The following is a 14464-nucleotide window of genomic DNA, read 5'->3' as shown; positions in this document are numbered from 1 at the left end:
CGTTACTCAGCACGACTGCGTCATAGGTAGGGGTGTAAGAAAATATTGAATATCATGATATTGTGTTTTGTGATACTGCATTGATTCTCAAGAACTCTATCAATTTTTACTTAATAGTTTACATGCCAGGATGAACTCAGTCAATACTTTATTTCATTTGCAAGGATATGCGCCCTCTCAGTGTATGTGCCCTCTCAAAGTAGTGCTATGATGTTGGATGTTACATGTACTGTGATAAATGCAAATGTAGATGCACTGTTCTGATTGCCTTGCAGTATCGCAGTATATCTCAACATATTGAATCTTAACCCCTGTAACACGATACGTATGTAACGCCAGATTCTTGCCGATACACAGCCCTACTCATAGGTGAATCTAAACAACTGGAAATGCTCTGTGCTTCATATATTCTGTAGTTACCTTGTGTAGAAATACAAAACAAAATATTTGAACAAGCAGTCTGCCTACAGTACGTTTTAGAGATATTAACTGACTATCAACAGCTGACTTAGTGACTGCATGCAGCAGCACTGCAGTAGTCCCGTCCTCACAGTGAATTCACACATCCTCCAACTCTGGACAAACCAAGGTGACTCCCAAACCTAATGGGCAATGATAGCAAGCCAGCTAAGAACGCACATTTCAATACAATAACTCTGGAGTTACCGGGAGTCCCATTTCTCCTCTTTCGATAGACGCAAGCTGCCTCCCCACTCCTCCACACCTCCAGGCCCTGCGTCAAGCTAACATGTCCCAAAAACCCATATAGGCTACTCCCCTTTACTGAAAACAGTGATCACATTACCATAACGCTTCGTGTTAATGAACAACACTTAACTTCATGTGTAAAAGATTGAGAATTCCCCCTTTAGCAGTTCAGTTATAAATCATACCAACACACTTTGTTTAGATTTATCTTTTCCTTTGCGTTGTAGTGAATCCAGTGAATCTAGAGAGAGCACTCTTCCTTTTGGTCTGGTATCAGCCAACAGCTCTGTTCGTGATTGACGTCTAGTAACCACCAATTAATGTGGTGGACAATCTTGACTTAGAAAAAGCCAGCGTTCAATATTAACCACGTTATTATGGATGGAGTGACCAGCTACTATTAACTAAACATTTTCAATCTAATTAGTGATCGTTATTTTCACCCATTTAGGACGTTTGGAGATGTTTTAGACAGTTACAGATATAGTTTGACATTTTGGAAAATACACTTTTTTTCTTGTTGAGAGTTAGATGAGAAGATTTATACTGCTCCAGCCAAGAAACAGTTAGCACAGCATAGCTTAAAGACTGTAAACAGGGAAACAGCTGAACTAGCTCTGTCTAAAAGTAATAAAAGCACATCTGTAGCTCAACAATTAGCACTCATGACATCCTGTTTCCAGCTAGCTGTTTCTCCAGATATGAAAATAATATTGGTAACTCTTTACATTACAACTTGGTAATAACATGGTAATAATGCGGTAATAGTTTCATAATAAAGAGGTAATAGTTAAGTAATACCGTGTAATTACCAGGTAAAAGCTTGGTATTAACAATGGGTATATCTGGGCAATATTAGACTGAAATTGATGTAACATTGTAATAAGAGGCCAATAACAAAGAGAAATAATTAGGGTTGTTGTTGTTTTACAATATCGTGGCCAAAAGAATTCACGATAATAATATTATTGCGATATCAATAGAAAATTTGAATAAATAAATAATGCTATCAGTCAAATTCATCTTTAACTTTGTGCATTGTCTCTTTTTTGGCATCTTAACTGCACTCAAAGTACGAGTGTAGGGAGGTTGGAGAGTCTGTAACCATTTAAGAGGCGCTGGATTATTTACACGATATTATCATATGTGTGTTATTAACATGATATCAGTATTTAATTTTTTAAATATCACAGTTATCATCAATACCGGTATATCGCGACACCCCTAGTAATAATGAGGAAACACATTTAAAGATAGCAACGAGACTAAACTATTTATTAATAGTATAGTAATATTGTGGTAACAATATGGTAACCTGCTGACAATATAATGGTTATATCAGTGCAATATTTGGATTATAAATGCTAATATGGTGTCATTAATAACCTGATAATAATGGGGTAAAATAGGTTGATGTTTCACAATATATATGATAGACTACTGTCAGCGTAATAACTTCAAAATCACATTAAATTCTTGTAAGTTTAAATTTTGTTGCCATATTATAATGCTGAAATTCATCCTCCCTTATGGTACAACCACTTGCTTTTGTTTCAAGGTAACACTGTAGAAAAAATTACATGTTTAATGCTGTGACTTGTTTCCTGGAAACACTTTACGACCTGTTTCTGTTAAATTTCATGGTAATAGTAGATAAAACCAAACATCAATAGGCATCATAATTACCTGGAAACACTTTGTGGTAGTTTCTGTGTAATAGACATGAGTCAGGGCTGCAAACACTAAACAATGTACATATGTTACATTTAGTATTACGCTGATAGATAGCCTATGATATATATTGCCTCATGATCAGGTTATCACCCCATTAATGTCACAATATTACCGTTTTTAAATCCAAATATTGCACTGATATATACATTTTATCGTTATCAGGTTAAAAAATATTACTATACTATTATTAAATAGTTTTGCCTCAATATCTTTAAATGTGTTTTACCATTATTACCCTTTGTTGTTGGCCTCTTATTACCCTGTTATATATATTTCAATCTAATATTACCCAGATTGTTAATTCCAAGCTATTACCTGGTTATTACTTTGATAATTACATGGAATTAGTACCTCTTTATTATCAAAATATCAAACTATTACCATGTTATTACCTAAGCAAATGTAAATTGCTGCCATAAATGATAATATTTTTTTTTTTATCTAACTCTCAGCAAAAAAAAAGTGTATTTCTCAAAATGTTTAATTATTTCTTTAAAATAGGTATTGTACCCAAGTTTGCGTGTTTTCTGTTGTGTTCAAACCCAACAAAACTGCGTAAATCTCCTCATAGCAATCATAACTCTATTTGCTAAAGCACCTCCTCCTCCTCAGATTTCCCAGCCTGTGGTCTGAATCTCATCAGCGGCTCCTTTTCAAAACAGCTTCACAAACATCATGATTGATTTAGCCACTATCCTCCAGGATCTCTCAATGCCTGCCTGGGCTGCAGATTAATTTGCTTTTCCTCATCTTAATTTTTACTCATCGCCGCACCATAAAAAGGCTAAATGTCAGGCATGCCTGACTCCTTCTAGTGACACGTCTATTCCAGCAGATAATTACCATAAGGAAATAGATGCTTTAGTGTGCAGAGGGGAATTTAATTTACTCTGACATCCTCACAGCATAATGCATTCCTAAAGAAAGGGAGTTTCTCAGTTTGCAATTGACTTTTTAGATAAATTGGACTATTTAATGTGATTATCAGTCTTGAACGCCTTTGACTTATTAAGGTGTTGAAACCAATTAAGGGGTACATGCTGCTCGTGCTTCCAAATGTGAAACAGTGAATACTGCTTAAAGATCCATGAAATAAGAACCAGCCAGAGCCTATTGTTCGGTAGTCGGCCGGCTACACTGCCTGATGATGTTTTGAGACTTGCCAGGTAATGATATTAATTACAGCAACATGCTTCAGGTTGTGGATTAACCTAAAGGAGCAGCGGGTTATGTTTAGTTTGATTTGGATTACAGCCCCGTTCATGTAGTTTAATCTTAAAGGCTGCAGAACGAAGTAATCGTATAAAAGCTTGAAGCAGGAATCTGCTTCAGATTGAAGGCATGAATAATAATAATTTAATGTTTTGTAGAAGTCAGACGTTAAGATGATGATCAGCAACTAAGCCAGCGGTGAGTTTTCATCCCAGCTCTGCAGTAACTTCTCTAAAACCTTCACTGAATCATTGTCCTTTGCCTCTCAGACCTGCTGTGTCACTGGGACGGGACCGTATCTCTGGGGCCGTGGAAGCCCACAGTCACGATGATTGGACACCTCTGCGTTTGCTGATAACGTTGTGTCACATTTCAGTCCCAGCATTCCCTCTGCTGTGTGGCCTCAACCTGCAGCTTTTTTCAACACCTACGTCGTCGTGCGTCCAAAAACCTGCACTTTCTGACCTTAACAGAGACAGCAGCGCCGGCCCATGAGGCTTTGAGGAAGTCGGCGAGCAATGCTGCAATCCGTAACACGGCCGTGAAGACACAGCAGGCCGCAGCGCTCCTGCCCAAAGTTCCTCCTTTTGCAACCAACTGCCTGAATGTTGTGCTTCTTAGGAGATAAGAGGCAGCCTCCCACGAAAGGTGACTCAGCAATCCAGCACACACAGCCTCTCCTGAGATAAGAGGGCTCCACGGGGCCTGAGGACAGCGGGATACTGGGAAAGAAAAAAACACAAGTAGAGAGAACAGTGGGAGGTAAATTCACGGAGTATAACCACGACTTACTCTGGGAAATTGAGTATAAACTCTTGTTACTTAATCAGCAGTGAATGCATAAAGTTCTTTAGGGGAAAAAGCTCTACTTTAATAGTATAAGCTCAGTAACTTGAAATACAGTAATTACAGCTCTGCTAGATATTCATGTGAGAAAATAATGGCAGGACATATCTGGAGTTATTTATATCTGAGTTATTTTAGCCAATCCAGAGGTGTAACTCATTATTTATTTAGGATTTCCATCAATATTAATCCACAATTTATATTTCTTTTAATGATTTCAGGCACTCATCACTCTGTGGCTTCAACTACATGCCTGTGCAGGAGATTGACACTTAAGACTGGCATTATAAGAAAATTGGAAAGTAGTTATTATAACATTCAGCCCGTTCTCGGTCCAAGGGGCGTCAAATACCGACGCTTTGTCACGGCCATCGGAGTTCGGTATGGCACCCTTTAGTGTTGGTATGAGACACACTGGGTTTTCTATTAACTACAATGTAAAACCCATCCGCGTCAATATTAAATGCTCAGAGAAAGTGCGCCGGGAATGTGGTGACTTAGCTTCAAGAGCGAAAAGAGACACACCAGGCCTCATGTTACAATCAGCTGTTGGTTCATGCCCTGTGTTCTCAACCTTCAGTTTCATTTTCACTGTACAGGCGCAGTAGTTTGAAGCCCAAACATGTTGTTTTTTTTCCTAAACCTAACTATAGTGGTATTGTTGCCTGAACCAAAGCCGAGTGTTTCTGTTTAATTCACAGCATTAAGCACGTGTTTACCAGGGCTGTAGTCAAGTGCAATTTAATCGTGTCCAAGTCAAGTCCAAGACCACGTCCATTTGAGTCTGAGTCAAGACCAAGTCCGAGAGCAAATCGAGTCCTGTTCAAGACCATAATCGGCAATAGTGTCTTTCCAATGGACAGAAATACTCTATAAACAATATTGATCTATCTTCTAACATCAAACTAATCAGTAGAATTTAGGCTTGAGGTTACATTACAGCACATATTACTGTCTAACGTTACATTCATGAACTTTGAATTTGATCCATTATATGCTACAGATGTTTCTACCCCGGGACCACCCCCAACATGCCCTCAAGCAGGGACATTTTCATTTAATTTTTATTTTCAATATATTTATTTAGAGTATTATTTATGCAAATAGCATAGACGAGGAAGTAGGAGTGCTGCAACCTTCCTAAAACAAACAACCATGAATTGAAGAAAGATTAAACTTGTTTTTTTTATCTGTTTATTATCATATTTGCATACAAGGGAGACACTGTTAGAATCAGGCAACGTTCTGTACAACTGATCCCAAATCAGCAGCCAGGAACAACTCAACCAGTTCTCAATGGCCGAGACCAAGACAAGTCTGAGTCCAACAAGGCACGAGTCCAAGACAAAATGCAAGACTTCAAAAAGTAGACTTGAAACCAGACTCGAGTACTACAGCCCTGGTGTTTACTGCGACCGAAAAGACGCCGAGGGGATGTACTGACAAAGCGTCAGTATGTGACGAGTTGGGATGAGAACACGCTGAAACATCTTAACAGGCCTGCCCTTATATGTTACGTTCATACTCAGCATGATAGATGGCAGAGTTAGAGTCCAGTTACATGTGCTGTAGACCAGGGGTTCTCAAACCTTTCGGGGCCAGGGACCCCTCAAAGGGACTGTTTGTAAGAATCAGAAATGCTTGTTAACAGCGACACCTGTGGCCGTAAAGTCAACAAAAGTCAGCGTCAGCCTCCCGACCGCAGGCGGAGCCCGTCACTTCACAAAACACGGGAAACCTCTGTTGGTCTGGAGGAGCTGCAGCATTTATTTCTGCACAAACGTCCACTGTACATTTACTAGATATTCTCAGAGCTAAACTATCTCTTCTGCAGTGTGTAGTGTGCGCACATGCACGTGAGAGTGGAGCGAAATAGCGAGAACGAGCGCGGTGTGTGAGTGAAGGCAAGCAGGCAGGCAGGCAGAGGAGCGGAGTACAGCAGAGACTCCGGCCCTGGAGACCAAAGCTACGGTCTCCTCCGCGTCCTCCGACCGCGGCCAACACTGTTTTGCAAGACGGGCTTCACTAAATATAACTTTGCGGTTTTGGTGCTTCTGTGTAGTTTGTGTTGGAGTCTGAGTCTGAACAGCGTAGCCACATGCAAGCGTGCATGGTTAATTGATTTATACGTGTAAGAAGTTACAAACAGTCCCTTTAAAGGGGAGACGTAACACTGATTAAGCATAATGCTTCCTATCATTTATAGGCCTACTCTTCGATGCCATTGGAAGTATTTGTATTCTAAAACTTGATGCATTTCGGTCTCCCATCGCTGTCGCTCGATATAACTGTTATCATATTTATGGACATAGTAATGGACACAATATGCTTGTTTTATTGGAAATGCTCCCCATCTGTAGATATGTACTTCTTAATAATACAGTTTTTTTTTAAATAATTCATAGCAAATTATTTCGCGGACCCCCTGACAGACCTGCCACGTACCGCCGGGGGTCCCCGAACCCCACATTGAGAATCACTGCTGTAGACAGCGGGCTTAAAGTGTGGGGACGTTTTAATAATTTACATTCACTGTTGTGGATCTTATAGTTTCAAACAGTTTGGAATCTAGATGATTGACTTTGCAGCAAAAAAAAAAGAGTCTGAAACTGAAATATCTCTAATGGGTTTGGTCTCACAGAACCAGTGTGTTGGTCTGCAAGACTTCTACAACATAAAACCAGAAGGAAAACCACATTTCAGTGAATATAATGCAGCATGTCTGCATGAGGAACTTCTGCAGGACTCAGCCAAGATGCACTCAGTGTGCATACTGTATATGCATCTTAAAACAGAAAGTAACAAAGATGTTGAACAAAGGAACAAATGGGTCAGGTTCTGACTTTTTGGACACTTTGCTGATGTGTTGAGGACAGGACAGGAGCTTTGACACTGGGGGGGGGGGGGGGGGGGGGGGGGTGATGGTGGGTGGGCGGCATAACTGGAGAGAAAGTCAAATGGATGAAACAAACTCATTATACTTAAAAGAGAGTCTGAAACTGAAATATCTCAAATGGGTTTGGTCTCACAGAGCCAAATGTGTTGGTCTGCAAGACTTCTACATACATCAAACCAGAAGGAAAACCACATTTCAGTGAATATAATGCAGCATGTCTGCATGATGAACTTCTGCAGGACTCAGGGAGGATGCAGTCAGTGTGGGTCTTATGCATCTTAAAACAGAAAGTAAGAAACATGTTGAACAAAGAAACAATGGGTCAGGTTCTGAAGTTCTGACTTTTTGGACACTTGCTGATGTGTTGAGGACAGGACAGGAGCTTTGACACTGAAGAGGGGGCCATAACTGGAGAGAAAGAGTCAAATGGATGAAAACAAACTCATTATATGGGAAAGAAAACAGTTGTGTTAATTTCATGGACTGCTTCAGCAGCGTGCCAGAACAGGTGACAGGAGGGGAGCTGTCCAATATGCAAGTACGGACCCATCATTTAGATGATTGACTTCTGCAAGACTCCTACAACATAAAACCAGAAGGAAAACCACATTTCAGTGAATATAATGCAGCATGTCTGCATGATGAACTTCTACAGGAGGATGCACTCAGTGTGCATATATGCATCTTAAAACAGAAAGTAACAAAAATGTTGGAACAAAGAAACAAATGGGTCAGGTCCTGAGGTTCTGACTTCTTGGACACTTGCTGATGTGTTGAGGAAGCAGGACAGGACAGGAGCTTTGACACTGAGGGGGCCATAACTGGAGAAAAAGAGTCAAATGGATGAAAACAAACTCAATATATGGGAAAGAAAACAGTTGTGTTAATTTCATGGACCGCTTCAGCAGCGTGCCAGAACAGGTGACAGAAGGGGAGCTGTCCAATATGCAAGTACGGACCCATCATTTAGATGATTGACTTTGCAGCAAAAAAAGCACACAATTGTGCATATATGCATCTTAAAACAGAAAGTAACAAAGGTTTTGGAACAAAGAAACAAATGGGTCAGGTTCTGAGGTTCTGACTTTTTGGACACTTGCTGATGTGTTGAGGAAGCAGGACAGGACAGGAGCTTTGACACTGATGGTGATGGTGATGGTGATGGTGATGGTGGGGGCATAACTGGAGAGAAAGAGTCAAATGGATGAAAACAAACTCATTATATGGGAAAAGAAAACAGTTGTGTTAATTTCATGGACTGCTTCAGCAGCGTGCCAGAACAGGTGACAGAAGGGGAGCTGTCCAATATGGACCCCCCCTCATCACCTCACCCCCTCCATCCTCGGTGAGAATGAAATAAATAAACAATGAATGGTCCACTCTCCTCGCAGCGCCTCATCCCATCTCATGCATGGCTGCCAGTAATGGTCTACTGGGTGTCAGCTTTTATTGGCACGGCACAAAGCAAAGTGCCAAGTGTGCTGCTCGGCGGCTGCAGACTCCTCGGGCCTGCTTGTGGATAAAAGCGAGCAAAATGCCCCAGCCTGTCTCAGAGACACAGTGATGTTGGGCTGGAACGAGGAAGTGCAGTGGAGAGGGGAGGGACTCCGGGCGCAGCTCCATGGGGCCGCGGCGGCGCTGCGACCTGCTGCACATGGAGCCGGAGCCGGGGACAGCTGGAAGAACTTCATTCTGCAAACTCAAGGAATAGCAGGTAAAGTGACTACTTACACCGCGCTTTGCTGCTCCACACGCACCTCGAAAAGGCTAGAAAAACATCTCTAAAGTTACTTGTTTTCTTCTCTAAAGACTTTTTAGGAGACTTTATTACACCTGACTGGAAAATAAAAACTCCTTTAGTTTCAGTGCAGGTGCGCATCTGATCCCGTCTGGTGCGTCAAACTCTCCGGCTGCTTCAGGGACATGTAGCGGATTAATAATAAACACTTTAAAAATCAAATACTAAATAGAATATATTCAGTTTTCCACTTTATTTGTGACTAAATAAACGGAAGTAGTGAAGTGTTCCCCATTTTTTTCCTGTCTCTTTTTCTTTTATGGGAACACATGGATAAATTATTTCACAATTTCTTAAATTTATATAAAAATACTCATATAATTTTAACATTTCCTACAAATTTATCCACGCATTTTGTTATATTTTTAATCTATTTTTTTTTCTACACTCCTGTTATAACACCTGTTGCAACAGATGTGCGCTCAGTAAACTTCCCTCTTTTTTATAAAGTTTGTTAAATTATTAAAATACACATTTTCATTTTCACATCAATTTTAGATTAAAAAGCACATTTCGGGGCCAAAAAACAAAACGGTGTGAAAATATTTAAGCGCTGCTTAAACAGGAAATCAGTACGCACAGACACTTTATGCTTCTTATAAATGAATAATCAATAAATGTGATCATTTCTTCATACCGTTAAGCTTTATATTCACCTGTTGGAAGCACAGTCTCAGTTAGTAGTTAAACGTCTGTGTGAAGGGAAGACAAAAACACACATGTAGGCAGGACTGTTGAAACTTTTTACACTGATGTGAAAGTAGTTCATCAACGCCCAGACAGAAAAACACAAAGACTCTCAAACTGTTCAGGAAATAAAGTGTCTCAACCTTTTTGACACGTTGCAAAAACATATAAAGTTCCTGCTTGTAGAAGTTGAGCCTCTTCTAGAAATATTTTAATATTATTCTATTTTTTTAATTAAAAATGAATGTAAATATTCATAATTTTTATTTTTTAAAGTGGCTTTCATGTGATGTTGACAAGTAGTTTGTTCCAATCTTAAACTGTGAGAGAGCATCTTAATTTTATGTATATTTTGTATATAAATATGAATGCATTTGAAGTTTCCTTTTAAGTAATTTTTCTGAATTTGAAACATTTAAAAGAAGTTAATATTTCACTTAGATCACATTTAAATGCAAATATTCAGCACACAAAATAGGTTTGATTTCACATGTTATTTAAAACTCGTAGAGGAACCCCCAGTACCTGCACAAATAGGACTTTGTTCATATCTCAGTTGGAAAGAGAAGCTGCTGAATGTGTCTGCAGATACATCATCTTTCTTGTCAGAATAGAAACAGAAGTAGGAGGAGGAGGAGGAGGGGGGAGCAGGAGGAAGGCAGACAGTTATTAAAATGATTGTACTGTCTGAATAGCAGAGTAGTGAAGTGTGTCAGATGCAAATGAAGGAAACTTCTCTTCAGAGCACCTTTAGTCTCCCCTCACCCCCTCTATAGGCTCCTCCACAACACATCCGCTAACACTTACACCCAAACGTTTCATGAATTACTGATGACAATCTCCATATGAACAAAGCTGAGCGTGCACCAAGTTGCTTGGCATTGTAGGATCACCTCTAATCCTAATGGTTGATGAGAAAGAGCCATCATAAAACCCAATGACAATTATTAGTAAAGATATTTTCATTAATCATCCGTTTAGTAACTGTCTAAAGTGGAAACTTGAGTGTGTGGGAATAAAAAATTGTGATTTGTATTGTTTGATATATTACACACATTTAAATGCTAAAACATGTTTTATTGCAGCCAAAAATCAAATTGTCATAAGCAGAAATATATAAAACATATTTAACGTGAAACTCCTCGGCCTTAAATCACACTTTTATTTCGTTTTTAAATGCAAGTAAAACTTTATATATAAAGCACTTTTTTAAAACACACCTTTACAAAGTCAAGTCAAACTTTATTTATATAGCACATTTAAAAACAACTGCAAAAATGTACATAATAAAAATGAAATACAAAGCAAGCAACAATAAGTAAAAACAGTAAACATAATGTGCACATAATAGCAGTAAAAGAGTTGCAGCACAACAGAACATAAACAATAGATAAAGTCCTTCATACCCAGAACAAAATGAGACAGACCAAAGATTAATTATTAAAACAAATGTTTAATTATTCCATTAAAGGTAACAGATTTGATCAAATTATGTTGGATTATTATTAAAAAAATAATTTTTTTTTATTGAATTTGAATAACATGAAATGTAATTTAATTCTAACTGAAAAAAATGTATTTTTTGTGACATATTTCCCCCCTATTTCTTTACTTGCTTCATGTATTTAACTGTTCATGTTAAATGTGTATTACGTACGCTCATTTAAACATACACACCAGCGTCTGAGCTTCCTCCAGGGTATCCAAACTTTGCTGGTGTGGTCCTCAGTATCTGTTAACGGTTTCGTTGTTTCTCATCTCCACCCTGCTCCCTGGTGTCGCTTTTGCACCTCGCTATGAGCAGACGCCTCGAACCCCCTCAACCCCCACTGCCAAAGCCACCATCCACCAAACACGCACACACACACACACACACACACACACACGCACACACACAGGAGGAGGACCGAGAACTCTGTCAACCCACAAGCCTCTTCCTGCCTCTCCTCACTCGACATACTCAGACCAAAACTTTTCCAGTCCCCCTGCGCTATGAGTCTTTTCTGTGTCTTCCATTTCACTGTTTGAAATCTTCCACCTGCCCCCAGTTCCTACACACACACACACACACACCCACACACACACACACACACACACAGTCACTAACACACATCTCCCCCCGTTTACCAACCAAGATTTGAGCAGTAGGGGGTAAAAATCCTGCTATTTCACAATATCAATTTGATTTGTTTAAATAAATGAGAATAAAGTTATGACTTTTTAGTTGCTCTTGTGAATGTTTTTCAAAGTAGGACTTTAAACTTTGGAAAAGGAAAATTAAGGCATAGTATCTAAATCACAACCAAAAAAACAATATGGGAAAGTTTTTTAAAATAGTAACAAAAATGTGTGCAACACGTAGAAAATAAAAATAGTATCACAAAAGAGCTACTTCCTGAATATTCTACATGCACCTTACTTTCCACATGCCTCCGCAAGTGGGTTGTGGGTGAATGTAGGAACTCTCTTTTTTATTTCTGCCGAAGACGCCCCCCCTTCGCCAACACATCCGTGTTTCCCCTCGCACCATCTGCCCAGAAAAAAAGGGCACATGAGAATATACCCCCCTCCGCCCCCGACCTCCAAACTCCAGATGCTGAAGAAGGGCGCTGTGGAGTCGTAGCTCGGCGGAGTAACACGCAACACCCTGTGTTGTGCTGAACAAATCTTCTGCACCAGTGACCTTTGCCCCCCTCGTCCTCCTCCTCCCCTCACACTAGGGCGTCTACAGGCCGCCGAGCTCCTGACTTGACTCCGCAGAATATGGTGCGTTGCGACAGAGCGGCCCGGTCGCTTCCCACTATTTGTTCCAAATGTGTGGAGCCATCTGTCAGTAAAACAGGAAGGCCTAGGTTCCCCTTCTCCCTTGGGCTTGTTTCGCTATTTTCGGGAGCTTCACTTCTCCCTGAGTGGCTGCTTGGACTGGGCAGCGGCCCCACCAAGGGCTTCTTGAAGTGGCGGAGCTGGGGCTGAGGCTGTCGGGCCCATCTGCTGCAGGCTTGAGGGCCATCCATTATTAATGGGGCCACGAGCACTGGTGACTCCTCAGATATTCAGCCCTGGCCGGAGGATCGCTTCTAAAAAAAATCATAAATACAGAGAACTTCTCTGTCCTCCGGCCTGCTTTTCTGTCTCTTTTCTCTGCACCTTCCTGTTGCTTCTGACTTCTTGCCCTCCCATCACCATCGCCATCTCCGTCTCTGCCTCTCTATCTATCTCGCCGCTCTTCTCCTCCTCTCTATTACTCTCCCTCTCTGTCCTCCCCTCTCTTTGTTTCTGATTGTGGCTTGCATGCGTCTGTGCCCAGGCCGCGGGCTCAGCGATGCATGCTCAGTAAATTAGAGAGAACACGAGCGCCGATCAGCTGGGAACGGCAAACACCCGCATCCCCGTGACCCGGGGCCAGTTAATTTTCTGCTTAATTTTGCGGCAGTCAGTTTGCATTTTTGGATGATTACGTGGCAGGAAATTAACAATAAATAACAAATGTGGTCTGAAAGCCCATTCCCGGTAACCCCGCGCTACCAGCCGGAGCCAAGCCACTCTCCCAGCTCAGCCTCTCTGTCAGACTTGTAATGAAAACGTCTGTAATTCTTTGTAATGTAATGCGGGGGACAGTGGTGTATCTGCGGCGTGACAAGAGTGATCTCACTGAGGTGACAAAGTCACGCCGAGAAGTGCGCCCTTTACTCCACTCTGGCTTTTTATAATGTTGTTTCCTGAGCCTGCACTTGATTAAACTTACACACATCTACATCTCCATCTCTCTCCCATTAGAGTACCTGCACCGCATGGAGACAGAGGAGGCCCAGGAATTGGCCCAGATGCCAGGTAAAAGACTGCATGATTGAGCCGTAGCGTGCAGAAAGTAGATACAATAGGCCCAACAAACAGGCACCCGGAGGTAATTTTGCGCCTCCTGAATGAGACACGTCGAGGGGCTGGGCGGTGAGTGATGGGTGTTTGCTGGTGTGTGTCTCCCCAGGCAGGGACAGCCCCCCTGCCAACGAAGTGTCCGAGGAGGCAGAGGAGCCCATGGCGGTCCCTGAGGACCTGTCAGCCAGCTCCACCCACCAGCAGAACAACAGAGGGGACAAAGGTACGAGGCACCAAACGCACCCACTGCCACTCACAACATCACTGTGTAAATTAAGAATAAATTAATCAAAGTGTGTGATTGCTACGTTAAGTTGAGTGTATCCATGAAGCAGCAATCAAAACCACTGCAGTGCCTTTCCCAACAGTATTCATTCCCAAAGCATCCAAATCAAAGTAAAACGGTTAAATGTCAGTATCAAAAGCATAACATATATATTAAAAAAAAACATAAATTTATAACTTAATCCCGTACACATCCAGTGGGAGATATTTGCCGTTCCAAATCCCTTGGAAAAATTAATTTAAAGCTGCAAAGAGACACATTTAGGTCATTGGCAGAAAAGGTAAAAAAAAAAAAAAATCCCTTTGATCCATGGCATGTCATTAATAAGCCCAATCTTAAGGAATAGCTAATGTGGCCTTGATTTGAGTTTGTGAACATCAAGCCAGGGAATATCATGGTGAAAATAAGGAGGAAGCGTGCT

The 14464-nt window shown here is 40.9% G+C and overlaps 1 protein-coding gene across 7 annotated transcripts in view; it reads left to right on the top strand.

Moving 5' to 3' along the window:
* Positions 1 to 8261: 8261 nt before the first annotated feature.
* ikzf1 (IKAROS family zinc finger 1 (Ikaros)) overlaps positions 8262 to 14464 on the top strand; it is a 21771-nt gene continuing 15568 nt past the window's right edge. For 2 of the 7 annotated variants that reach the window (XM_037783113.1, XM_037783112.1), the window contains exons 1-3: positions 9016 to 9110; positions 13659 to 13785; positions 13867 to 13980. In XM_037783113.1, the coding sequence (XP_037639041.1) occupies positions 13917 to 13980 (64 nt within the window). In that variant the 5' untranslated portion in view covers positions 9016 to 9110; positions 13659 to 13785; positions 13867 to 13916. Of the gene's footprint in view, positions 9111 to 13658; positions 13786 to 13866; positions 13981 to 14464 lie in introns of all 7 variants that reach the window. The other 5 variants (XM_037783107.1, XM_037783106.1, XM_037783108.1 and 2 more) reach the window with 5 other exon arrangements.

This window comes from Sebastes umbrosus, chromosome 10, assembly GCF_015220745.1.
Source record: "Sebastes umbrosus isolate fSebUmb1 chromosome 10, fSebUmb1.pri, whole genome shotgun sequence".
Classification (NCBI taxonomy): domain Eukaryota; kingdom Metazoa; phylum Chordata; class Actinopteri; order Perciformes; family Sebastidae; genus Sebastes; species Sebastes umbrosus.
This window is presented reverse-complemented; position numbering and strand designations above follow the sequence as displayed.